The sequence below is a fragment of the Dasypus novemcinctus genome, chromosome 11 (genome assembly GCF_030445035.2).
Source record: "Dasypus novemcinctus isolate mDasNov1 chromosome 11, mDasNov1.1.hap2, whole genome shotgun sequence".
Taxonomy (NCBI): Eukaryota; Metazoa; Chordata; class Mammalia; order Cingulata; family Dasypodidae; genus Dasypus; species Dasypus novemcinctus.
Genome location: NC_080683.1, coordinates 104,166,985 through 104,194,630, shown reverse-complemented (window position 1 = coordinate 104,194,630; position 27,646 = coordinate 104,166,985). Strand labels below are relative to the sequence as shown.

Below are 27,646 nucleotides of genomic sequence, written 5' to 3'. Positions count from 1 at the left end.
GTTTGACAATTTTGTGTCATCATTTGCATTATAAGGATTGGGCTCTAGATGCAATTATATACACTCCTCTCCACACAAACAAAAGGGAGAAATGAAGTAATTAGTTAAAAACCAAACATTAATTTAACTTTACCAACTATTATCAGTTATAATAAAAAAGTGAATTTCATACTAGTTAAATCTCACTGATAAAATTTAATCTTATAAAGTGAAGACCATTTAAAAAAATTACTTGAACAAAAGGTTTTTCCTTTATTCTTCTAATCGATTTTAAAACGACAAAGTAAAATGATAACTGGAAACAAGGTTAAAATTAATACCACCTTTATAGGTTTAAAAATACCCAAATGCCCCAATTTGTCATTTTTACATAACAGACAAATCCTCAGAAACACCCTTAGAGATCATTCACTATCTCTTCTTTTGAGTATCAAATGAATTTAAAAAAACATAAATTTGGAAAAAAAAATAGTATAGTCACTTGTAATCTTTTGATATAGGATCAAGACCTATAAAGATTTTCAGTTTTGGCTTCTATAAAATGGTACAAGAACTTAAAGACTCTTATACAAAGCCATTTCAGCGTGGAAACCTAGATTGTAATAGCTTTCTTCCCAATCTTTATAATTAGCTCATTCATTCCCTACTCGAGTCTTCTTTAGCAACTCACTGTCTCCTGTCTTTCTAATACATTCAACTTAGTTTTCATGAGAATGACAATTTTATTTTCACACTCATGTTTCACTGGTTTAACTATTTTTTAATGAAATACATAATTACCATAATAAATATAACTGGCATAAACAGTTTGGGGAACAAACACAACTGACTCTTGGTAAGCAGACAATTCAGCCGGTAGGTATAGCACTACATAGTAAAAGCAGATCACTAGCTGACAGTGTTCCGCATAGTACAGGCATCACACAATGTGTTTTAGAGCAGCACAGCCAGCACTGGTTAATCAACTGAGTCTGAAATGGAGGTTAGTTAAGAGGGCTTCTACTTTGCAGCCAAATAAATGGCCACTGAAATTTCAGGTTTTCACAGCATCAAACTATCTGTAAATTCCTCTTTTAGAGAATCTGCATAGTGTTGTTTTTTTTAACAAATCAAATTTATAGATACATATTAATAAAGCATAAATCCATCCCAAGTGTACAATCAATGGCATTTGGTACAATAACAAAACTGTGCATTCATCACTTCAATCATTTCTAGAACATGCGTAGTGTTTTTAAGGTTACAGTTACTCATAATCCTTGGACTAGGATTGATTTCCAAAGTCAACTTTAATTTAGTAACAGGTCTGGTATAAAATGTAAGTAGCAAACTCTAGTCATACCATTTGAACAAAAACAAGTTGTTGCTGCAACATATATGAGTACAAACATCCCCCACCAGGATATGTCTTACTTGAAAGTAAATTTCTAATATCTTTGTCTTAAAAATAACCACAGACTAATTTTAACTGCATCACATACACTTGTACATAAAGGTGTACATATGTATGCTTATGAACTTCTTATTTATATATGCAAACACACACACATATATAAAACAGAAGATACCAACCAACTACTGATATACATGTAGAGCTTATCTTTCTGAAATACTCTGATATTGGGTCTAATAACTGAGAAAACTTTATATCATGAGAAATTTGAACTGCATTTAGTAATAAAAATCAGTCACAAAGTTTTTCACAAAGAAGTGACATAAGGAATGCAGTATTTTAGGAGGATTCATTTAACAGGTAAAAACGAGAGGTGTGAGAAAAGGAAGCAGAGAGCTCATGTAGGAGACTATCAGTATAAGCAAGGTGTATGGTAATGAGAGTCTGAATTAGAAACAGCAGATGGAAACAAAAAAGACAAAAATTAGTTTTCACAACTATTACACAAATATTAGTTTTCATTACTCTGAAAGAAGCCATAAAACGTGAATTAGATGAAAACGAATCAAATACAGAATTGAGATGGAATCACAAATCCTCAAGAAAGAACACCCTCTTCTTCTGCCTTCCCTACAGATCTAGAGGGAAGACGGGGCTTGTCCAAGTTTCCAGGGCATTTGGGAGTTTTCATTGTCAATCCAGGTAAGAACAGCCCAAAGAGCACTTTGCAGATTTAATTAAGCTCTGTTATTAGGCATTATTCATATCAATTCTTATTTGGATGTAAAATGAGAGATGTTTTGATCTTTCTTCTCAAGCTTAAAAGAGTTAAGTGTGTGTGCATGCATGTGGGGGAGGGAGCGGGGACAACAAATATGCTTTAACAAACAGAGAGAGAAAACACTTTCTCCCTTATAAAGAAGCAACATTTTCTCTTCCTTATTGTCTGCAATCAAGCAGTTTCTGCTTTTGGAGAAAAATGATAACTAGTAGATTGTTAGAAGCCTGAGAAGTTAGGATCAACTTCTATTTCTGCTCTTCTATTCAATTGCTATATCTTATTCCTACCCCCACCCCCTCCCAAACAAACATACACACAAACACAAACACTACAAACCTTTTCTCTTCCTGAATTATCCGTAATCTTTTTAAAAATCAAGGACTAATATTTCCAAACCCCATTAAAGGAAAAATATTTAGAAAAATCTATTTCTTATTCTTCCAGAATTTGCCCTTAAAATCCTGGAACATTTTACCTCAAATTTCTTCACCTTTTCCATTGTTATTAAGCGCCTTGATGTGTGGCTGGAAAGCTTCTGCTCACAGTTGCTAATAAGTTTCAGGCACGGGTGCCAGGGTACCATCTCTTCAGTGTATCTGAAGGAAAAAGAGCCGGCTGTTATGGATACTCACACGTGCACCCACATCAAATCATCGTGGGGGTTACAGGGGGCGTCAGCCTGGTTCAGCACATCCTCCTACTACATGCTGTACTCAAAGGCCTACTGTCCACTTGGTCTATAAACAATCCACCTATACTTCCAAAGAGAAAAATATTTTAATATTAACCAGATCCAAACCAAAGTAGTTTAATTTTTTATCTATGGAATGAAAAAAGAGTGGAAGAGAGGGAGAGAAAGAGCACAGTGTGTTGGCATGTTTTACTGAAGAATGTCAAGGATTTAAACCATAAACATACAAGAATACTCTACCCTGACATCCCTAGACAGGACAGAGAGAAATACATTCTACAACAGCCCTTTGGCATTCATGGGGACTGATTCATCTGGAGATTTTTATAAATTCCCAAAGATAAAATCTACTACAGCATAGACTTTTCCCTATAAAAGAAGCCAAGTGCCAGTGCAAAATGTTAATGACATCTTGAGACCTCTAAAGACTCTGTAAACACAGGACTAATGTTATGTATAAAATTATTGAAATAAACTGCCACTAAAATAATCACTAAAGAGTACGATAGTACTCTAGTCACATTAACCATGAAGCAAAGTTGAAGCCACCAGAACGAGTGGCGGTGGCTGCCATGACACAGCACATGCACCACACAACTGGGGAGGAGAACTAAGGCAAAGCAGGACAGAGTCAGGTTGCAGCCTCTAGAACGTGACTTCTGAGAGGTGGATGCCATCAATCCTGGCAGAAGAAACAGATGACAGAGATGGGGGAAACAGCTATGGAGCAGAATGGGGACAAATGGGAGAAAGGCTCACTAGGTATGGATTCCTTTAGCAGCTCTGCGATAATCAGCTTTCATCTGCCCTTGTAAACCTTTATACATTTTTGGGGTAGTCTTTGCAAACACTGATTATATGGGTAATCTTAAAGCCCTGACCCAAAAGAGTTATGATTAGTGTTTCACGTAAAGGACCACTAGCTCAGCTAGCCTGTTCCTATGCATCAACATTGTTTTCACCACTCCTTTACCAACTTTTCTAGGTCTCTCTGACCTTCAACGAGCTCTCCCTCGTTACCTTAGCCACATGCTCAAAACCTTCATCACCCACTTACCAAGCAACATTCATGATGCACTGCACATTATTATCAGTAGAAGGAATTCTCTTGAAGTCATTCTCTGCCTCCTTCTTAGGATTTTCCAGCAGAGAATGACCATTTCAGAGTTTACCTTGTCTAATTAATTCTTTAATATTCACTATATAGTCAGAAATGTACTTCTTATAATATCAGTTGACATCAAATTTGGAATCTTCATACAAAGCATTTATGATATGAATGAATACATTCTATACTCTGGTTGAGAGACTAAAAATAAAGTGATAACAGAGAGAAGAGACAGCCTTGACCTTATAAGCTTGCAAACAGCAGGGGTGGTGAATGCCTGAAACAGAGTTTCTCAAACTTAGTTATGTACTCTTTAAAAGGAAAAAAAAAATCTCTTTTCATTTCCTGACTGGGATGACTCAAAGTATTTTTATTAAAATGTTACTCAATTATATACATGCATGGCTTAGATATAAATTCCATATGCTTATATTTCTTACTAATAAAACCAAAACAAATTCAGAAATCAATTAAAGTAGAAAACCAACGCACTTTGAATTAACATTTATAATATGAATGATACTAAATTGCTGAAACTAAGTTGCCAATGTTTAGTTCTTTATTTATACATTTTATATTATCTTTTCAACTTGATTTGTTTAATTTTAATCATAAGGAGCATCATTTAGGTTAAACTTGCTTTAACCAATGATCTACTCTTTTAATGAGTCAATCAATAAACAGTGTATTCCCAAAGGACTATACTAAAAAATAAAAATAACATTTAACAAAAATACTTTACTGCATATCTACTAGTACATTACATATCAATTCTACACTAGTATATTTCATTAGTAGTATATTTACTATATTTCAGACATATTGGTATATTTGTTTATTAAGTAGAAGATATAAATCCATACTTTGCATGAACTATTATGATAGTACAACATCCTATTTCAATTCCGTTTTTATTCCTATCCCCTTACAATCCAAGTAATCTATTTGAAAGCTAAATCAGCCAGAATAGGCAAATCCAGAGAGAGAGAAAGTAGACTAATGGTTGCCAAGGGCAAGAGTACGGGGAGTATGGATTTCTTTTTGGGTTGGTGAAAATGTTTTAGAATTAGAGTGATGATGGCCGCACAACTTTGTGAATATACTAAAAACCACTGATTTGCACATTTCAAAAGTGAATTTTATGGTACATAAATTGTATAAAAAGCCAAAAAAAGAAGTATGCATAGGCTACTATCCTTCTCATGAATCAATTCTAATTGAGTTACTTTGAATATATAGTCTCATTGTGCATGTTAACTACTTTCCACATGTCACTAGTTTTTTCTCCCATTTGAAAAGTGGATTTTGCATTGATTGGGGCACTTACTGAAACAGTTTGAGGAATCACTTTTCCTGTTCCTTAGTTAAGAGATGAAAAACATATCCATCCTTTTCACTGATTTGAACCACCACCAAATTCAACTTACTACAATGAAAATGTATCTCCAGATCCTACTTTGAGATCCTACTTCAACAGGCTTCTTTACGTTGTCATCACTTTTGTCACTAGCATCAGAAGTTAGATTTCTAGTAAAGCTCGCCGTTCATAAAGAAACAAAGCTTTTAACCACTTCTAGAGAAGTATCTGTCTGTGATAACAACTAGATAAAGCTATATGGATGTGTGGCACCTGGGCAAACAGCTACTACACTCACTCAGTAGCTTTGTGATCAGCTCCTCTAACATCAAACACATATGAGTTGAATTTATGCCCTGCCCAAATATCACAGGTCTCCAGGGTCAGTGTGCAAGTAGTCAAAATTGTGAATAAGCCCACAAATACCCAACAGTCTACAATAACTTCATGTGGTAAGTTCTTTATGAGTTGTAAGAACAAACTACAATGATAGCGTTGCTGAAGGATTAATTTTGCTGCAAAGTGTCACAGAGTTGTTGACCCTTACACCAGGCCTAGAAAGGTGACTAGAATGTCACCAACTGTAGAATGAAAGACAAAAAAGAACATATCAAGCAATGGGGACAGAATAAACAAAGGTGAAAAAATATAAAGCGTACAGAGTATCTTGATGCTGGCAAAAAGTCTGAAATGCTGGAGTGGGGAGAGTCTAGTTTAGAGGAAGGAAAACAACAGAAGCTTGGGAATAGCAATTTCCTCACTGCAATTTAAATACTCAACAGTGAGAAAACCCTTTTTCAATCACCAGCACTGATAATTTTTCACATATAACTAAGCTTTTAGGTAGTATTTTGTTTTTATTTTATCTTATCATACTTTCAAAATGTCCCGGTTTACAATCCAATGTCCACATAGAAGAGGTGGCATTGGATTGGGAAAAGTGGACATGGTGGACGATGGGTATGGGGAAAGGCAGGAAGAGATGAGAGGTGGAGGGGTCTTTGGGACATGGAGCTGCCCTGGATGGTGCTTCAGAGGTAATCACCGGACATTGTAAATCCTCACAGGGCCCACTGGATGGAATGGAGGAGAGTATGGGCCATGATGTGGACCATTGTCTATGAGGTGCAGAGGTGCCCAAAGATGTACTTACCAAATCCAATGGATGTGTCATGATGATGGGAACGAGTGTTGTTGGGGGGGGGAGAGGGGGGGTGGGGGGGTGGGGTTGAATGGGACCTCACATATATATTTTTAATGTAATATTATTACAAAGTCAATAAAAAAATAAATAAATAAAAATTTAAAAAAAAAAATGTCCCGGTTTAAAGAATAATACCTGAACTTGATTATAATGTGCAATTCTTGTTTTTAAAGTTGAATTGTCCAGCCCATAAGAATTTGGCTGGGTAAATTAATTCAGTAGTAAGACTCAAAAGGCTGTATTCACCATACCAAAAACACGAAAGTTTTCTAATTAACATGTGCTAAGGAATTCCACTTTAAATTGGATTTCTTTTCATTCCTAATAAAAAGAAAAGTCACATTTTCAATATAACATAATAAAACTAATTTTATCCTGCTTACTTATACATGCATTTAATTTAAAAACATTATATCAAACTTTTGCGGACCACTTTAGTCTTAAATTCACCTTGGAAATGTGATTTTTTAAATAAAGAGTAACCACCTGTATTTTTAATGTAACATTTTGTGTGATCTATGTATCTTTTAAAAAAAGATAATAAAAAATAAAGAGTAAAGATTTTGGCTGAAACAGTTCATTTTTCTAACTCAAGCCAAATTAGTAAGTTCATTAGTCTAAGGTCATTAATAATAACAGTAACAATTAACAAGATCATTAAGATCACCATAGGCAGAAAGGAAGAAGAAGAAAGCACAACCGAGTTTTTTGTTTGTTTTTTTGTTCAGTTTTTTTTATGCTCAAAGAGGAACGACAACAGAGTTCTAATGAGCAGAGGAAGTGGAAACACCTCTGTCCAGGGACAAGTTAGTCAGAGGAGCAAATACCACAGGAGTCTCCCCCCCACATGCTGGTCATACGCCTGGAGGAAGAGCTGTCCCAGGAAGTACATCTAAGGTAAGAAGGAACTGATATAGAACTGTCTCCCTTTTCTACTTCTAAAACTATCCCTTATGCATTTGGAAATTCTCCTTTGTCAACAATTGTTAACATAGAGAAGTCACTCAAGAAATATCCACTGGCCACTTTTTAAGGTCTTTAGAAATACTGAAAATTGTTAAAACCAACTCCAGTTTTACTTTCCATAAAGAAGATGGAATGAATAAAAAAACTCCAAAAGAAATTCATAACCACATAAAATTTCCATTATAATTAAATAGGCTACAAATAGTGGATAATCAGATGTTTTCAGTTAAACCTCAGCCCTGCAGGCCTTCCCTTCTCATATATCCTTCCTTTCACCTCCCAGCTTAGGAGTGAGTGGCAGACCTCCAGCGTCAAGCTGGGAGATGTGAGAGTCTAGACTACTGACACCCAAAGACTCCAGGTGCAACTGGGGCTAGGGATGGAGAAGATGGCAGGCATGGTTGGGAGACTGGTTACAATGATCAAATAAGTAAGACAACTAAGGAAATAATTAAACGTATCGGGGATAATCAGAGTCATTTCTCACTGCTGGAGATGGTACTTACAAACATGGAGGGATGAAGACTAGAAAGAACCCTCAGGAATTAGGCTGGACTTGAAGATACTTACATGAACTCAGGGTTATACACTGATAAAGAAAGTTACAGCTGAGAATGTATGTATATATGAGTGTGGATATGCCAAGAGGCACCAGAACTCCCTGGTGAATGCCAGAAAGTAAGTGCACAAATCTAATGGAGCTATGTCAAAGGAAAGAGGAACCACCTCAAAGAGATACCCACTGGTCAAATTTGGGACAATATGAGCAACAAAATAAATACCTATAGTAATAAATTACAATCCATTGAATAAAATAGGAATCCATGAGTCCATACCAATAAAAATAAACAAATGAATAAAGAAATGGGGAAGAACAGAAAGTCCTTCCTCACTGTAGAATGCCAACCTAAAAATTCAGGGAGAGTGATGGAATAAAAAAAACCATCACTTGGCAACCATCACAGTGGCAGTTGTCATCAAAGCAGTCATCAGTGGAGAGTAAGGCTTGGAGTAGAGGTTTGATGAAGAAAAAGATCTTGGTGCAATCTTGGAATGCCTCCCCCTACAGCACTAATCAAAGGGGAAAAGGACGACTCCCAGGGGAGACACCTGAAGAACAGCATGGACACCAGCTGGGTCCTATCAAGAGCGCTTAGCCTGTTAATAGAGAAACCCTGGGTGAGGGTCAACCTTCAGCCTTGAATTCTTTAAAACCATCTAGGACACAAAAGATAGGGAAAGCCTGAGGAAATAGTCCAGATTAGAGGAGACCTCAGTGATGAGACAAGTGAAGGTGGCACCCTTTCCTGGCTGGGATTCTGGGCCAGAAAGGAAAAAGGCATTGTTGGGATGACTGGCAAAATCTGAATGGGGCCCATGAACTGGATGGCAGTGTTGTATGACTGCTGATTAGCAGACGTAGAGGTTAACAGTGGTTAGGAAGGACTGCTCTTGTTTCTGAGGAATCCTCTGGAGTATTAAGGGGTGATGAGACATTGCACTTACAGCTTCTCATATGGTTCTGAAAAAGGCTTATGATAATGGGATGGGGGCTGGGAGATGGTCTATATTAACAGCTGGAAAACTTGGATGGGGGCAGAAAGGAGCTCTTTATATTGTATTTGAAACTTTTCTGAATCCAAAATTATTTTTCAAAATAAAGTTTTAAAAATTTTAGCCCTACAACCTGAGTTTTAAAACAAAAGAGACAAGTGGTTTGCTGTGAAATTCAATTTGTCTAAGGCAGGAATTTTTTTTTGCAAAGAAATGAACAAATACGTTCTTCAATGAAAAAGTAATAAAAACCCAAATGTACATACCAGGAACCTAAGACCTGTGAGGCTAGTGAGTTAAGTGAACATAGCCCTGGGAATAAGGAAGCCAATTAGCTAGCTAGCTTTTAACTTTAGGCAAGTCATTTCACTCAGTGGAATTAATTTTCCTCATCTCTAAAAGGAAGAGGTTAAATGAGATTATCCCTTAAGCCTGGTGTTAGGGGGTATAGGCATTAACGGGGACTGTCTTATCAGCTGATGAACAAATGTATGACTAAAGCTAGGCCAGGGTAACTTCCAACAGGATGCCATTTATAAATCAAATGGCAAAAACAGCATGGCTTCCAACTGCTGAGGGACCACCTACCTCTGTGAAAAGACAGACACAGGACCACTGCTCTAAAATGCTTTTGTGCAATTATGTAAACATAGGAATGAAATAACCTTTTTTTAAAAAAAGATGTCTGTGGCAGATTGAAGAAATAACCAAATTTCAAACTTGATACTATCCTAAAAATCTACAGAGCCTGCCTTGTTCAAACATCTTGTCATTCACTATTGATCTACACAGCTTTTATAGTTAATTACCAAATAATGAGACCCAAACTAATAATGTAGACCATAATCAGGGTTTTTGCTATTATCTTTTAAAAAAGATTTACTACTTTTAAAGGAGACATAAAAGCCAATATATATTAAAGCTAGCCATAGAAGATAGTGGCTAGAAGATTCACCCATCCAAATTGTTGGGAATTACCTATGTTCCTGGCCTGGCTAAACAGCTATTGAACAGCTATGATATCCCAGGCACTGAACTCAGGGTGGTGTACAACAGGGGTTGGCAAACTTCTGCAAAAGGTCCAAGAGCAAATAATTTAGGCTTTGGAAGTTACATCTGTTTCTGTCACATATACTTTGTCATTCTATTTTTAACAACCCTTTAAAAATGTAAAAACCAGTCCTGAGCTCAAGGCCTTACAAAAATAGGACCAGATTTGGCCCACAGGCCCTACTTTGCCTAGTGTAAAATCAGAAATATCAAAACAAATCAATAAATAAGAGCAAGGGGACTGTTCATATAAATGTATATAAACAAAGGTCAAAACACATTAAATACAAAGACACCCTAAATACAACTAGGGATGCGTATGCTAGATATACAAACACCACAACAAAATGAAATTAAAAGTAAAATTATTTAAGATTACATACTCTGGTGTGTACACTGGTAACCAATAGACTAATCTTCCACCTAATACGAGGGTCTCAGCTGCGAAGCTTAACAGGTCAAAAAACATATCACCCAGATGATAACTCAAGGAAACAGGAACGTGGCTTTCTGGGCTAAACAAAGAAAACAGAATTTAAACATCAGTGAAAAATTTTAAGACTGCTAAATGTAGTTACCTAGAAAGAAGAAATATGCTTCTTCTTAAATTAGTAACCTTCATATTTAAATCCAACTTACCATTTTTCTATCCCCTTTGGTATTTCCTTCTGTGAACCTGTTCTTCTTGTGGACTCTCTGATACCATAGGGAGCTAGAAAGAAAACACAGGTAACATGGCTAGTCAGAAGTCACCCAATCGTTAACAAGGGACACATGCCTCCAGATGTCACTCCCTGAGAAGGAAACATCACCTGTGTAACATTTCCAGCTGTGAATGCCTAAAGAATGAGGAACAGTGTACTTAAAAAAGGAGGGGCAAGTATTATAAATACTTGAAAGTATTACAGATTAAAGGAGGCCTAAAAGATATGATTACTAAATGCAGCACCTGACTGTTAATTCAATCCTGTATGAAAGGGGAAGGATATTACTGGGTCACCTGACAAAATTGGATGGCAGACATATGATCCAGCATTTCCTCTACTAGAATTATATCCAGAAGAACTGAAAACTGTGACACGAATAGACATCTGCACACCAGTGTTCACAGCATTGTTATGCACAACTGCCAAAAGATGGAAACAACCAAAGTATCTATCAACCAATGAATGGATAAACACAAAGTGGTATATACATATGATGGAATACTATGCTGCAAGAAGAAGAAATAAAACTGTGACAAATATGATAACATGGATGAATCTTGAGATGTTACACTAAGTGAAGTAAGCCAAGCACAAAAGGACAAACATTGCAAGGTCTCATTAATATGATCTAAATATGATGAATAAACACATGGAGTTAAAACCTAGAGAATAGGTTATCAGGAGATAAGATGAGGGTTCAGAAGAACTACTGATGATTAATGCATGTAGAAGTTTTAATTAGCTTGACTGTAGAAGTGTGGAAATGGATAGAGCTGATGGTAACACATTATAGTGAGTAGCAGCTGGTTTATAAACGGGACTGTGGCTTCAAAGGATAATCTAGGGATGTAAATATTAATTGAAAGACAGCTAGAGAATAATCTAGGGACTGAATAACACATTGAACCCAGAGGTGAATGAGATTCTGGATGATGGTACAGATGCAAGAGTGTCCTTCTGTGACCTAGAGCACGTGTATGTCACTATTGCAGGGTAGTTGGAATATGGAGAAGCATGGGAAAAATACAATTGGTGTGACCTATGGACTTTGGTTAATGGCAATACTGTAATATTCTTGCATCAATGCCAAAGATGTACTGTTAATAATGGGGGAGGAAGGATAGGGAAAAAGTGTGCCAAACATATGCCATGGAGCATGGTCAGGGATAATAGCCTGATGATATTATCTCATAATCAGTAGCAAATATTCCACCACGGTGTGGTACGCTGGTGAAGGGGTGTTGTATGGAAATTCTACACAACCTCTATGATAAAAATTTATTTAAGAAAAATAATATGGTGGGTTGGAAAAATACACCAAATTAAAGATATGGACTATAGTTAGTAGTAATAGTTTGACAGTGCTCTTGCATAGTTTGTAACAAATGTTTCACAGCAATGCAAGGTGTTGGTGGCGGGGAGATATATGGGACCCCTGTATGATGTTGTGCATGTTTATTTTGTAAGTTCACAACTTCTACTATACACTTATTGTTTATGTATGTTCATATATGATTGAGATACTTCATAAAATTTTTAGAAAAGAAAAAAAATTGGATGGCAGACTGTAGATTAAAGTATTGTATCATTTTACTAAAATTGCTAACTGTACTTTGGCTAAGAGACTATTTTTATTCTTAGGAAATACACATCACCTAAAGTATAAGGGTATAGGACCAGAATATATGCAATTTACTCTCAAATGAATTGGAAACAAAAATATGTATTTTATCTAAGTATACATAAAGAGAGCAAATATTAATGTAGTTAGTTAAAAAAAGTCAAACAATATTCATAAAGTACATTCATAGTAACACTGCAATGCTTTGATAATTTTCTTTGGTTATGTTTGAAACCATTCAAGTTACTAAAGAACAGAAGAAGGCAGAGACACAACTTTGCCACTATTTAAGGATTTACTGCCAATTACTGTAGGAAAGGTAGGTCTCTTTTACATATGATGCCCAGAAAGCCCAAGTCCTTAAAAGGCATGGGAAAACAAGTTTTCTCATGCACATCCCTGAAGCCCAGTGGGTTCACAGACCCCCATAATTCTAATGAGTCTAAAAAGGAGATCCCTGTGAAAACACACACAACAAAAGCACAGAAGCTTACACAGAGAGAAACATGTACTATCTGAAACTGTCTTTTTCAAAATTTGATATCTGCAAATGATATTTTGGCTCCAGATGATGTACTAATAATTAAATAGAGTAAATATACAGTAAATATAAAGGGAAATATAGGCCTTAAGAAAAAAGCTTCAGGGGAAAACAGCATAGTTTAGAAGTTAAAAAAACGAAACAGTAAAATTGCAACTGCCTATTTAACTGGTATCCTGCACTACATGGATAATTTTCTCCTTTTCACTAAGTGAAGCATTTGGGGGCAGGAAGAATACTGGACCAAGTTGGCATTTTTGTTGCTGTTGGAAAAATTCTGTATATTAAATGTAAATGACTTTGGGAAACTAAGCCTATCCCTACTTTTGTATAAAAATAAACTTACGATCAGTGATGATTGCATCAAAATATGTGCCCTTCCTCCAGGAAGGTTTAGATGCATCTGAAACCAGGACATCAAGATAATACTTCTCTAAACCATACTGACGAAGATTTGCCCTAATGTTTTCATCTGGTCCTCTCCATTTCTGGTTTTTCCTACTAGCCTTTCCTGAAAGGAAAGAAAAGACAAGACAGAAAATACTCAATTAAACAAAGCATTCTTATTTCTTATACTTTAGCTAAAAGTAAGGTCTTAAATCATTGATTCAAATAAAATTTGTTTTCATTTAAAGTTTCAATTTCATTTATACAAGTAAGCAATTTTTATTTCTAGTTATTGTAAAAATGTAATCTGTACTGTAAAATATAGTCATGTCTGATTCGAGCTATGCTGTGCTGTCACCTTTCAAGCCAAACTACCTGAAAACATTCATCCATACTAACCGAGTAGCAACTACATGCTCATAAGGTACAAAGTTGAATAGAGCACGGTCCCATTCCTCCAGCAGCAAACAGTCCTGCAGAGAGAGTGATGATAGATAAGTGAAACAGTGATGAAGACAGCTGACTTGTGAAACGCAGCAGATGAGACCATGGAGAGGGGGCACCACCTGGAGACATTACTAATGCAAATCAGAAGTGGCAGGTGGGGAGGGCTGAAAGACTCAAAAGTTTCTAGTTTAGGAGACATGAGTGGATGATGACACTATCAATTGAGATCAAAGAATCCAAGAGGAAAAATAAGCCCAGGAAAAATGATGAGATTCATTTGCAATATATCAAGCTTGATATACCGTAAAGTACCTATAGAACAGTCAGGAATCAATATTCAGCATGGAGTAGAAGGAAGGAGTATATACATTTGGGAGATAATCAGAATAGAAACTTAAATTGAATACATAAAAATGGATATTTTTTGTTAATCTAGATGGCAATGACAGATGTTCGCTCTACAACTATTCTTATATTTTTATATACTCTTCTGTATTATGATCTGCTCCACAATAAAAAAACAAAATTTACAAATCAAAAGAAGAAAAATGACATTACCAAAAAACACAGTGTGTTAAGAGAAAGGGGTCCAAAGACAGATGCTTACAGAAAAGCTGTAGGTAAACAGAGGATAAGGCATATTACAGGGCCTTCAGGAAACTGAGCTGGAACAGTCAAACAAGTAAAAGAAGTCCCAATGAGACCGCTGGGCTCCAAGAAACCTAAGGCATTCCTATGAAGGTCAACACTACCAAAGGCTGTAGATCTACAGCCTTAGTAAGAGTTCTGAGCAGCATGGTAGGCATGGAAGCTGGAAGATAATGGGCAGAAGACTGAGCAAGAGATGAAGAAGAGGAGGCGATAAGTAAATACTAGTTTTTCAAGAAGCACTAGGAGGTCCCTACAGGACTGATAGAGAAGGTTTCTGTATTCTTTTAAAAGCAGGGAAAAACTTGAGACTATTCTGGAGCACAAGGATGGATGAGAAGCATAGGAAACAGAGGGCGTACCTAACAGCATCCAGGATAAGCTCCGAGGAGAACCTGCCTCCATCAGAATTTTATCCGAGTAGATCAAAAGGTTAGAGCATAACTTTGATAAATAAAAATTCAAAAGATTATTTAGGACAATTTCCTTAAAGCAAGCATACTGCCTCCCTAAAAGTGAACTGGGATAAATCATCTTGGTGCATTGTGTGTGCTAACATATTGAGGCAAAGAATATTCTTTTCTGGCTAGTCCATTCATGTAAACCTGATCAAATATAACTCACTTTCCTCATGATAAATATTATTAAATTCCTTATAGTTGAGGTAGGAAGAAAAACAGGTCATCAAGAATAACATTGCAAATTGCTTCAGCTAAAGAAAATGTAATCAATTCTCATCTATACAATACCTTAGATTAGGTGAGAGAGAAAAATGGGAAATGTCTGAAGGGTTTACTCAAGTTACAAAAATGGAAAACCAGCATAAATACAAACATTTCAAAATAACCAATGAAACTTGCCACTTTTCTTGTATTCAGCTATAAGGAAATGTTTTTTTTTTTCACTTTCATTCACTTTTATCTATCAATATCACTAGAAAAAGCTTCCTGAGTTTAAAATATTTTCCAAAATTCCCTCAAAAGCAAAGCAGATCCTTATCTTAAGTTACCCTCAATCTAAGGCAGAATTTTTAATGTTCCTATCACCTTAAGTGTTTCAAAGATGTTCTAGTCAGTTATGAAATTAAAAACATATACAATGCCTTAAAACTCAAAAGTTATCCAGTATATGTTCAGCATATGATTACTGAATAAAGGAAGGGTGGGAGCTTTTTAAATTGTATATGCTTTCTTAACAGGTACATTGTGATTACAAAATGGTTAGTCCCTCTCTCCTTCCTGTCCCCCAACTCTAAATTTTACAGCCTTAAATACTGTTTGCCCACAGTTCTCTTCTCTCTTACTAAGACTGCAAAAGACCCCTAAGGGGAAGGCTCTTTGTGTTCCCCCAGGAGATTACTTTACACATACACTTCCTAATAATGACATCTCATTGTTGTAAAAATAAGTAAAATTATATTCTATCACAACTTTGTATTTTAACATTAAAAACAGATGTACAGTGCTATATAAAGCTACTTAATTATTTTAAAGGTGCATGTGGTATAAGAGCAAAATTGTTAACACTGCCAGGAGCCTCTACTCACCCAAGCCGTGAACTGTGTTGTAGTCTATGTCGGTCCCATACACATACGCACCGAAATGGGCAGATGCAATCAGCAGGCCTCCTGGAAAACCACACAATGACAAGGCCTTAACCAGAAAGCCCAGAGGCTTCCTTCTCCCCCTAGTTTAATCCGATTCAGAGTCTTAAAAGCTAGGTCCCAGCAGAATACCCTCGAATGACGCTAGTTCGGGCCTCAAAACAGACACAGCCCTAAGCTGTGCTCATTAAAAAGAGCACAGAGTTAATGGATGCACTGGCATCACTACTTCAAACAGTACTACTGAGGGCAATTTGTCTTTTATGGCCCAAGTAATGCACACTTACAAATTTTTATTTTATTTTGAAAGGTCTATACAAAAGTATCTTGTTCCTTTCATACAAATGCGCATTTAAGGCTGCTACACAAAGGCCTGGCAATAAATAGATATGTATAACCTGACAACTGCATCAAGTCCCACTGATGTCAGTTTCAAATAACAAAGGGGGCATAATTAACATGTGAAGCATTAAGTCTGACAAAAATCAAAATATTAAGACAAGGAGTAGTTACTGCTTTAACCAGACAAGTAATTGTCTCTCATTTTATACTGTAAATACAAGTCTCAGAATAACTATTAAACATATGCAAAATAAATTTAACACAATTACTTTTCTTTTTGTTTAATGCTGTGACTAAAGTAAAAATAAATTCCCAATATAATTTGACTGGAGTAAGTAATTTGGAACGTGTGACCAGCTCACATATGAAGAAAAAGTCTAATAAGTTTTTAAGTAAATCATATTTTTACTTTTTTAAGAAAAAAATTCACAAAGTTAAATAAATTTTTAATAATTGTACTTTTCATTAAAATTTGCCCTTTAAAAAAAAAACACCCCAATTAAAATGTTCTTAGTGCTTGGGCAAATTCTAATAACTAAACTGCAGAAAGGTCTGTCAGCCAACCTCCAATCAGAATTATATTCTTAGCACAGACTTGGACAAGGGAAAAAACTGGTTCTCCTTCCCTTACGTGCTTCCTAAATGTGATCTCTAAAATTAAGATGGGAGTGCCTGTAGAGGGTCACAATCTATCAGTTAACAGTGTCCCTCCACAGCCACTGAAAACATGGTCTGGTAACATCATCTTAAACACCCTGCTTATGAAAAAATACCTGCTATTGCAGCCTAGGAAGAAGGGAAACGGAGGACTGAAAGTGCAGCAGAAGTCAAACCCTAAGGCCCCTCAAACTAGCTGTAGAAATCACTTGGGTGAAAGTTAAGGTAAATAAGCCCTCATGATTCTTCCTCTAAAAAATGGAGGAGTCCATATTTCGGAAAGGTACTGTATATGACAACTTGGAATACTCACAAAATCACTTCACCCAATTATGAGGAATTACTACAACTCTGCCACATAAGGCAGATACTCACCTAGAAGAACTAGTTGTCAAGGGGAACAGAAAAGCTTTCCTGTGCTTCCTTAAACAGAACCTTATCCATTTGGTTAAGTGAGTTTTGAGAAGACCCAATTTATAGTACACTGCTGAAAGGAGATGAATAATCTGTTAGACTGCATCTGTTAGTTAACTTTGTGCCTTTTAAGCTTTGAATCTTTTAAAAAATAAAAGTCATAATAAATTAGCATCTCTAAACTGGTCACTGGGCTAGCACTGCTAATCATCTAGTTTTTCAATTAAATTGAAACACTGTTTATACTTAGTTATACCTCAATTGGAGCTTTCATGGAAGCTTTTTTTGATGGAAAAGGGGTACTTAAAAAGGAGGGGTAAAGTGTTGATGGGGGCTGGTAACATGACTCCTCGATTTCTTATTATGCTTTCAAATGTCAAATATCACAAATATGATCCAGGCCAGCAAACTTGTATTCTGCTTTCTCATTATTGAAATAGTAACCACTTTAAGGTTAGAGTAATATCTTACAGTCAAATAAGTGGAATTTATTCTATGATATATGTTTTCTATAATACAGAAACTAACTCACAATTTTCATCTCTAAACAGCTAAATAGAAAGGTCCACGAATATATGGGAAGAAGAGAATGGGCTTTGGTTTTGCTGAAGAAAAGGGAGAAAAGGAAGAAGAGTATTACTGCTATTTTAGCCTTCTTGAAAAGAGCCCTAATTAAATAAATCAAACTAGCAGACTGCGCAGAAGAATACTGCTAGAAAAGAGAGATTCTACAAAATAAACCCAGGAGATAAACCATGGGACTGTCCAAAGAGAACTAGGCTCCTGTACCTAGCATTTTGGAATGATAAAATTTCAAAAGAAGCCACACTCCCTTCCTGCCACCTGAAGACAGAAGGGACCTCCCACCTGAAGACAGAAGGGACCCAGGAGTCTTCATTAGTCTGCTGAGAGCTTTCTGGATTACGAGAGGAGCTGAGTCACTTGAGAGAGGCTGCAGAGCCGTGTCATAAAGTCACACCTCAGCTACCTAAAGCAATCAGCGGGCACATGCTTTCATTATTTTAGGTATAAACAAAGAATGAGACCTTTACAACTTAAGTTTCCATTTCCTTGCCTGCTGCCATAATTTGACAATAGTTGCAAATTATGTATGTCCTAGAGATTAGCCACAGAGAGGACCAGAAAATGAGCTCAAGACCAAACTATTCACTACCACCACCACTCAGGATCAGCTACATCCAACATCCTTCACCAGAAATATCTCTAAGTACGTAACAAAATTACAATTAGAAAACAGTAACATTAACTATTACAGGTCACTGAATGTCTACCATGTGTCAGACAGTTTCCTAGGAATACTATACACAAATATTACCTTTGTCCTCACAAATATATTACTACTCCCATTTTACAAAAAGTAGAACTGAGTGAGGCCCAGACAAGTTAAGAATTTTTCCCAAAATCAAAATAATTGGTAGAATGAGGATTTAATCCTTGTTTTGTCTTTTTTTTCTTTATACCATACTATCTCCTTTAAGGTCAGGACCAAATGAATTAAATATACATTAGTTTACCAACTATATAAACAAAAGTGAAATTTGTTCTTAAATAATTTAAATTAAATTAAATAAATAAAGCTGCATACTCAGTTAAATGAGAACTGTATGCCATTCACAAGTATTGCCCCACATCTCTAGCAAGGCTGAGCCATTACAGGTATTCAATATACTCATGATGATCATTCTTTCAGCCATACTCCTGCCAAAACAGTAGTACTTCTAACGACTGAGAGCTGACCCAGTGGTATGTATCCCCCTCCCCACCACTACCACCACTGAAAAATGGAGCTACACAACTCAAAAATAAATAATAAAACCTTACTCAAATGAAAACCAATGTATTTGCAAAAATGGAAAGGATAGTATGTTTCCGCAGCTCATAATGTCTTTCTAAACACAGCAGCAAATTGTCTAAAAGAACAAGAAAAGGTACTCAGGCAGGAAAAGACTATATCTCTCCTCTTAGTTTCCTAGAATCTTTCTACCCTACTCTGTAATACCTTGAGAAAATCACAGGTCTTAAGTATTTAGTGTGTAATACACTGAGAAACCTGCGTACATTTCAATTCTGTACTTTAAAATGGAAAAGAGATTAGATACACCTGAATTCTAAAAACACTTAAAAAAAGAACCAAAAGGAAAAATACCATCAAACACTTTGTACTAAGCGATGGCCATGGAGGAGGGCACAGGGCTCCTTATTTCTCTAGTCCTTCAGAAGGTACTATCCATCAGTGAGGCAAAAAGCCCCAGAAAGAGGACAAGCAGTGAATAAGAATGATGCCTATTTGCAATTCCAGGTTATTACCAGCTTCAAAAGAAAAGCACCAAAAACTGGTCAAAACTGGTATGCTTAAACTATAAGCATAACTTATACAAATGTACTTGAGCAGCATTTTTGCAAAAGATCTTCATTTTATTTCCCATTAATTCTCCTATTTGAACAAATAGCCAAGGTAAGTTCCCCATCTATAAGATTTACTCTAAAACAAATTAAGGACCTTCACCATGCTAAAGGTAGTCAACATCTCAGTTGCTGTGGAAGTTAGCATTTCATAATATATTCAGCCTCACAGATGTCAAGGGAAGGACATTTTACATATACCAGGAACTTATTTTTCAGCTAAACTCTTAATGTGGAAGAAGGTACAGATAAACATGGAATGGGGGTAGGCAAGACAGAACCCTATGGGAAAGGACTAGAATTCTTACAGTGAAAATTCAAGATAAAATATGTACATGTATATGTATGTCTATGTGCATATATGTATGTTGTACATATACATACATATATTCCCTAGCTTTGTCTGCTAAAATCAAAGATACCTAACCTCCAGATCTTGTCTGGAATACCATTCCCACTAAAAGGATCGGGGGTTCCTTGGAGAAATGCTTATTCCAGGGTTTGGGCAAGAAAATAAGGAAGTACTCAAACAAACAAAAATATAGGAGCATGAGGAAAAGACAGAGCCAATCTGAAAGGGCTCTCACTGAGCAAATCTGGAATAATCTGAGCTCCAAAATAATGAAGGAAAGTAATGAGTAATAAACTATTGGAGGAAAGGGGGAGAATCCGTGAGTCCACACTAACAAGGGCTAGTAAATAGATATGTGGAGGGGAAAGGAAGACTCTTGCTTACAGTAGAATGCTAAGTGCTGACTGTTAAATGCAGAGGGAGGCTGGAGCTGGAAAGTCATCACTGTACATCCATCAAAGTAAACACTGGTTCAGGAATAATCAATGGATGCTAAACTTGACGTGGATGACAGGGGTGTGTGGATGAGGAGCAAGTATTTACACAGTCTTAATGTGTTGCTTATTAACAGCAAGGTAAAAAAATAACAACCATACAGTAGGAAAAATGAACAATACTTTGACCAGCTGATCAATATTAACATTGCCCAAAGAAGGGCAGCTAGCCATGAGGTGGTCCTGAGAAGGACACAAAGCCACTTTTAGTCCTGAACCTAACCAAGAGGAACATTTTAAAAAAGAGGAAGATTCTGATGGTTAAAGAAAAATAGGAGGGTCTCTACTGCTTCAAAAGTATCAATATCATTAAAGAAAAAGAAACACTTTGGAAATGTTCCCTATTAAAGAGATCAAAGAAACACTTCAACAAAATACAATACATGGTCCTAGACTGGATCCTGTACTAAAGGGACAAAGCTGCTATAAAGGACAAATTTGGAATGTGTAAAGTAGTCTATCCATGCTATATTTACAGACATCGAAAACTATGCTGTGGGAATATCCTTACTCTTAAGTAATATATAGCGAAGTAAAAGAACATGATGGAATTTGATTTCAAATGGTTCAGGAAAAAAAGAGCATCATTTATATAAATAAAAAGAGAGAACAAACGATAAGGCAAATGAGGCCAAATATTAATAATGGCTTAACCTCGGTTAAGGATATATGAGTGTTCTGTGTTCTGTTTTAACTTTTGCAACTTTCCTATAAATTTATTATTGTTTTCAATGAAACATTTTGAAGGGGTAAGACGTGTAAAGAATAAAGAGGACAGGAACAAAAGGAATAGGTAGGATATATGGAAACACTGGTGGAGTAGAAGAGACTCTCTAGTAGATAAATTCCACAATTGCAAAAAACAGAAAATGATTCCATCAGTTAGAAACCTCTAGATCTTTGCACCAATTCTTCTTGATCATGTATGGCCATATTCCTCAAGCTACTTGATGGTGTAATAACTGTTCGGCAGATCCTAATGTACAGGAACTGCTCTAGGATAGCAGTTAGGAGCAAAAGCTCTAGAGTTATTTAGACTGCTTGAATTTCAATCCTGGATATGACACTTAGAGCTATACTATCTTAGCCAAGTCACTTCATCTCTCTCTGTGTCATAATTTCTTCATGAGAATTTCAACAAGCATCTCCACCTTAGTTGTAAGAATTAAATTAGATAATGATGTAGAGGGCCTAGCATAGGCCGACACAGTCACTGTTCAACAAGTGTTAGCTACTGCATCGTCCCTGCTCAGCAAGTTTCAGATGAGGAAAGATGGCTACAGGAAGAGATTTCAACTACAAGCATCATTTGTTCTGACAGAATCTAAACCAGATAAACCTAAATATGAGCACTCCTGGGTATGGGCAAGACCAAGGAAAAACAGGTTGAAAAAAAAAAAACATCTTCACAGACGCAGATGAGGTAAACTTGGAGTTTCAGGACATCAGTGAATTACAAGGCCAACCCCGTCACATGCACACGCACCTCAGGCCAGGCTCCAGCCTGCTGACACAGGATCATTTGTCTTATTTTCACACTTTCTTATAAACTTCTCCAAACCAAATCAAAGAGAAGGCACATGGACTACATTTTCTCATCCAAGTATATGGTCAACAATTTTAAAAGATGAACACATTTTTTTTACCTTGTCTCTCAAGTCTTTCTTCCCCACAAGTGTTTTCCTATTTAAAGGGCTTTATACCATTTCTGCAATGTGTGGTACTGCACATTTGTCTGCTATAAACAATTAGATAGATGAACTTCTCCTACTAGTTTACTTTGGGGAAAAAAAATCCACAAAATTCTATCAGCATCATTTCTTTGAAGCGGCAAAGTGTCAAACACTAGCTATTGCACAAGTATGTAGCTGTCTCTTAGCCATTATCCAATGATACTTAAGATTATTCTGTCCACGTAATCTCTTAGCAAAACTATGACTATGACCTTGACTGACATAAACAAGGAGCATCTCTAAAATTAGCTTAACAGTAGAATAAAAATACCTGTTCCAACAAAAGGATCAAAGACAATATCATTTTCTTTCACTTTTCCATGGTTGGCCATGATGAATGATAAACCTGCATCCATGCTTGTATTTCCAATAAAGTGTCTCCTTTTGACACTGTATGACTCAATGAGCTCTCTCTGTCCATCTGCAATCTAGATCAGAGATATGTTTCAAATGGTATATCTGAATATTAGTATACAGGACATTTTATGTATTGCATATTTGTATACCCACCCAGGAACGATTTAAGATAATCACAATAAAACCACAGTAGCTGGATGAGAACTACTTTCCATTTCTACTGCTTTAAATGACAGTAGACCTTTTATTCCTTGATGTCTTTCCCTCTACTTTGTCTTTTCAAACCAAATTTAAATTGGATTTGAATGCAACTACCAGATGTTGGTGGTGAATAGCTTTGCCTGTTTTTTTTTTTTTTTTCCCTAAATAACAATATTCTGTAACAGAAGTCACAGCTCCAGTAACCCACCAGAAGTCTCAGGGACGTGGGAAGAACTGCTCTGCAGTCATTCCATTTTTTTTGTAATGGAAAACCTAGTTTGAAAGCTCCACAAGTGAGATTCCTCAACCATCATAGGATTCTGCCTTATCTCTGCCTTATTAAAAAAGCAGTCCAGATTTTCTGACAAGTCTAGTTTAAAGGTTTCCAGGTACACCAGCTCCTCCCTGGGCCCTATGTCTCATAAGCCTCTTATACTTCATAGGAGTCTCTGCCAAAAAAAAACAAAAAACAAAACAAAACAAAAAAGCAATCACTGATTTTAGTCCACACAGTAGTTCTGACTCGTCAGCTGTTTTAAAGTTCTACATATAAAGAGTCAAATGCAAAAGTCTAACATTTAGCTTTTGGAGAAACAAAGTGAGCTAGATATAAAGAATACTTGCTGGGAAACGGACTTTGGCCCAGTGGTTAGGGCATCCGTCTACCACATGGGAGGCCCGCGGTTCAAGCCCCGGGCCTCCTTGACCCGTGTGGAGCTGGCCCATGCGCAGTGCTGATGCGCGCAAGGAGTGCCGTGCCACACAGGGGTGTCCCTCGCATAGGGGAGCCCCACGTGCAAGGAGTGCACGCATAAGGAGAGCCGCCCAGCGCGAAGGAAAGTGCAGCCTGCAGAGGAATGGTGCCGCCCGTACTTCCCGTGCCGTTGACGACAACAGAAGCGGACAAAGAAACAAGACGCAGCAAAAAGACACAGAAAACAGACAACCAGGAGAGGGGAGGGGAATTAAATAAATAAAAGTAAAATCTTTAAAAAAAAAAAAAAAAAGAACACTTGCTTACCCATCTACCAAAATAAATATTATTTGGATTCTCGGGGATGCAATTTGGGTCTAAACCGTAATCCTCCAAAATAGAGAATATATGCTGTGGCCTTTTTAAATTCACTTTTCCTTCAAATGGCAAAAATTCAAGTGCCTGAAAAATAAAAATAAAAAGTAATTCTAATATTCGTTAAATATTTTTAAGGAAATATAGTGCCTACCTAATAGTATCTAGCTTGTAAGTCTAGTGTCAGCATTACACTACCATTACATTACATGGTACAAAATAAGCACTTAACAGATGTTAGGAATTATCATATATCAACAGCGGCTAGACTACATTAATTTTATAGGTTTTCTGCTAAATTCACTTACATCCATTCGTTTGATTTTCTCTTCTTGAGTTAATGTTTTATTAAATGTGTGAATCTTTATTTTATATGTAGAGTTGGAATGTAGAAAAGGAACCTAAAATAAAGCAGATGAATTTTTTAAGCTTAGTAATTTTAGTATCTGCAGATATGCATATATAAAACCACATTTCATTACGCACCATCTTCTCCATGGGGTATTTTTTAAGAGAACTGTACAGCTCTTCCGGAGATTTTCCATGACCCCATAGTTCAAATATAGACCTAGAAGATAAATGATCATTACTAACCTCAGTAAAGAAATTAGTTCACACAGAATATGTAATAGTTATTTCAATAAATTGTTTATGCCCATTCCACTAAAACAATTATTGTCCATGATTTTTAAGCTATAAAGGAGAAATACCTCTCTTGGAAGCAGATATAGGTTAAGTCCAAATCACAGAGGAGACATGGAAGTAGGGAAAATTCAATATAAGTCAAGTTTTTATTTTTATTTTTGTTTTTTAAGTTTTCAACATTAAGTTTTTATACTGGTACAGATAATGCAGTAAAATCACATGAGTTATGTTAGTGAAAACTTCGCAGGAAATTCAATTTTCCCCAGTATCTCCTCTATATAACAAAAAGAAAAAGGACTAGATAAAAATGTTACTATTAATATGTGGCTATTTAATAACATTTAATAACCATTAGTTACTATTATACCGACGACAAGAACAAAATTCTTACTATGAAAAAATATTTTCAAGCTCACATTGATTGCGAGGAAAAACAATTACAAGCAAAATTTCATTATATCTATTAAATTAAACAGTTCCTAGAGTAAGTTGTAATTTGATTTATATAGTAGCATAGTTTTGTTCATCCAAATTCAAACAACTACTCCTAACTGAAATTAATGCTGCATCTGGGAATTTGAATATTATCCTTTGAAAACTAATTCCTCCTTTCTTTCTACTGAACTTATAGAGAGATGGTAACTCTAGTAATACAACTCTTATTATACTTAACTGTCACTTAAGAAGTAATCTCAGCTATGCAAAACATACAGAGACTAAAAAGCAACCAAGAAATTAGTCAAATTTATCCCAAGTCCCCTGCATTGTTATTTTTTTCCTTATTCTTAAAGTTTAAAAATTTTAACAAACTTGGTCCATTCAATCATTTATTCAACAAATATTTATTAAGGACTACTATATCCCAGGAATTGTTCTCGGCACTAGGAAGAACAAAACTCGCTGCCTTCACAAAACTTGTTCTAAAGAAGAAAGACTCCTGGAAGCATAAATTGAAGGAAAAATACGTAACTGTCAACCTAGAAATGGCCCTGGAAGGGAAAAGTCTTGTAAAGCAAGATGATTAAAAAAAAAAAATTGAAAACTTAACACTTAATTTAATTATAAGTACAAGGGACTTTTCTCAGGACATTTAATATAAATTCACTTATTCCTCCTAGCAACCCTAGGAGGTAGCTGCCAGTATCACCAACCATTTAACCAACGAGGAAACCAAGGCACAAAGAGATTAATAATAATAATAGTGGTGGAGTCAGCATTCAAACCTAGTCCATCTAGAATTCATCCTCTTTATTATTATGGTACATTGTTTCTCAGAAAGAAAAAAAAATTCAAAAAACACACAGGAATCCCAGGTTATTCAGGAAAACAGCAAACTGTTCCACAGATCACAATGATCCCTAATGAATTATATAGTATACTACAACAACTAATGCTTATAATAACCTAGAATCAATAAAATAAGAAATAGGGGGAAACGGACTTTGGCCCAGTGGTTAGGGCGTCCGTCTACCATATGGGAGGTCCGCGGTTCAAACCCCGGGCCTCCTTGACCCGTGTGGAGCTGGCCATGCGCAGTGCTGATGCGCGCAAGGAGTGCCGTGCCACGCAGGGGTGTCCCCCGCGTAGGGGAGCACCCACGCGCAAGGAGTGCGCCCGTGAGGAGAGCCGCCCAGCGTGAAAAGAAAGTGCAGCCTGCCCAGGAATGGCGCCGCCCACACTTCCCGTGCCGCTGACGGCAACAGAAGTGGACAAAGAAACAAAAGCAGACAAAGAAACAAGACGCAACAAATAGACACCAAGAACAGACAACCAGGGGAGGGGGGGAAATTAAATAAATAAATAAATCTTTAAAAAAAAAAAAAAAAAAGAAATAGGGAAACGGACTTTGGCCCAGTGGTTAGGGTGTCCATCTACCACATGGGAGGTCCGCGGTTCAAGCCCCGGGCCTCCTTGACCCATGTGAAGCTGGCCCATGCGCAGTGCTGATGCGCGCAAGGAGTGCCATGCCACACAGGGGTGTCCCCCGCGTAGGGGAGCCCCACGCGCAAGGAGTGCACCCATAAGGAGAGCCGCCCAGCGCGAAGGAGGGAGCAGCCTGCCCAGGAATGGCGCCGCCCACACTTCCCATGCCACTGATGACAACAGAAGCGGACAAAGAAACAAGAAACAAGACGCAGCAAAAAGACACAGAAAACAGACAACCGGGTGAGGGGAGGGGAATTAAATAAATAAAAATAAAATCTTTAAAAATAAATAAATAAATAAAATAAGAAATACTCTACATCCTCTTGTTTCAGAAATTATGCAACACTTTGATAAATTTATATGTTAAATGGTCAAAATTAAAAGATTTAGCATTTAATATCATAAGCTCAGCTAATACTGGAAACTTTATAATAATACATTTTTAGGATTTATTTCAGAGTACATAGTTTGCACATGTATTGCACTATTCTGATTCCTATATTAGAGATTATAAAACTAAAGTTTATATGGATTGTCACATATCCCAGGGATGTTATATAATTAAGTATGGCTGTCAACTTATAAAATCAACAATGATCTAAAATACTCCACTGATTACAAGAATAATAACAAAAACTTTCTGATAATGCTTTACGAAACTATCCTTTGAGTGAAGGAGGAGGATAGAATTGGGAAGAGTGCACAGGGAACTTAGATGGTCTCTGTAACAGTTTATTTCTTTAAAAAAAATAAAAATAAAAACCTCAAAACGTTGAGACCCAACAAGACAGGTACCTAGGTGGTGTTTTATTATTCACTTTATTTTATTGCTCAAAATACTTCATATAACTAAATAAAGCAAAATGAACTTTCAATCTCTACTTCCACCATAGACAAATTTGAGTTTAAGTTAGTTTTGAATCTATGCTTATGAAAGTATTTTGGCTATTTCACCCTACATCGTTAATCAAATA

General features: G+C 36.4%; 1 protein-coding gene across 2 annotated transcripts in view; it reads right to left on the bottom strand.

The window, feature by feature from the left end:
- Positions 1-27,646, bottom strand: part of TRMT11 (tRNA methyltransferase 11 homolog) — a 59,817-nt gene that overhangs the window by 17,073 nt on the left and 15,098 nt on the right. The window contains exons 4-12 of one of the 2 annotated variants that reach the window (XM_004469053.3): positions 24,588-24,669; positions 24,410-24,502; positions 24,054-24,188; positions 22,746-22,902; positions 16,002-16,082; positions 13,320-13,484; positions 10,744-10,816; positions 10,488-10,619; positions 2,650-2,770 (exon numbers count right to left, since the gene is read on the bottom strand). In XM_004469053.3, coding sequence (XP_004469110.1) covers positions 2,650-2,770; positions 10,488-10,619; positions 10,744-10,816; positions 13,320-13,484; positions 16,002-16,082; positions 22,746-22,902; positions 24,054-24,188; positions 24,410-24,502; positions 24,588-24,669 — 1,039 coding nt within the window. The remainder of the gene's footprint in view (positions 1-2,649; positions 2,771-10,487; positions 10,620-10,743; positions 10,817-13,319; positions 13,485-16,001; positions 16,083-22,745; positions 22,903-24,053; positions 24,189-24,409; positions 24,503-24,587; positions 24,670-27,646) is intronic. The other variant, XM_012529230.4, reaches the window with a different exon arrangement.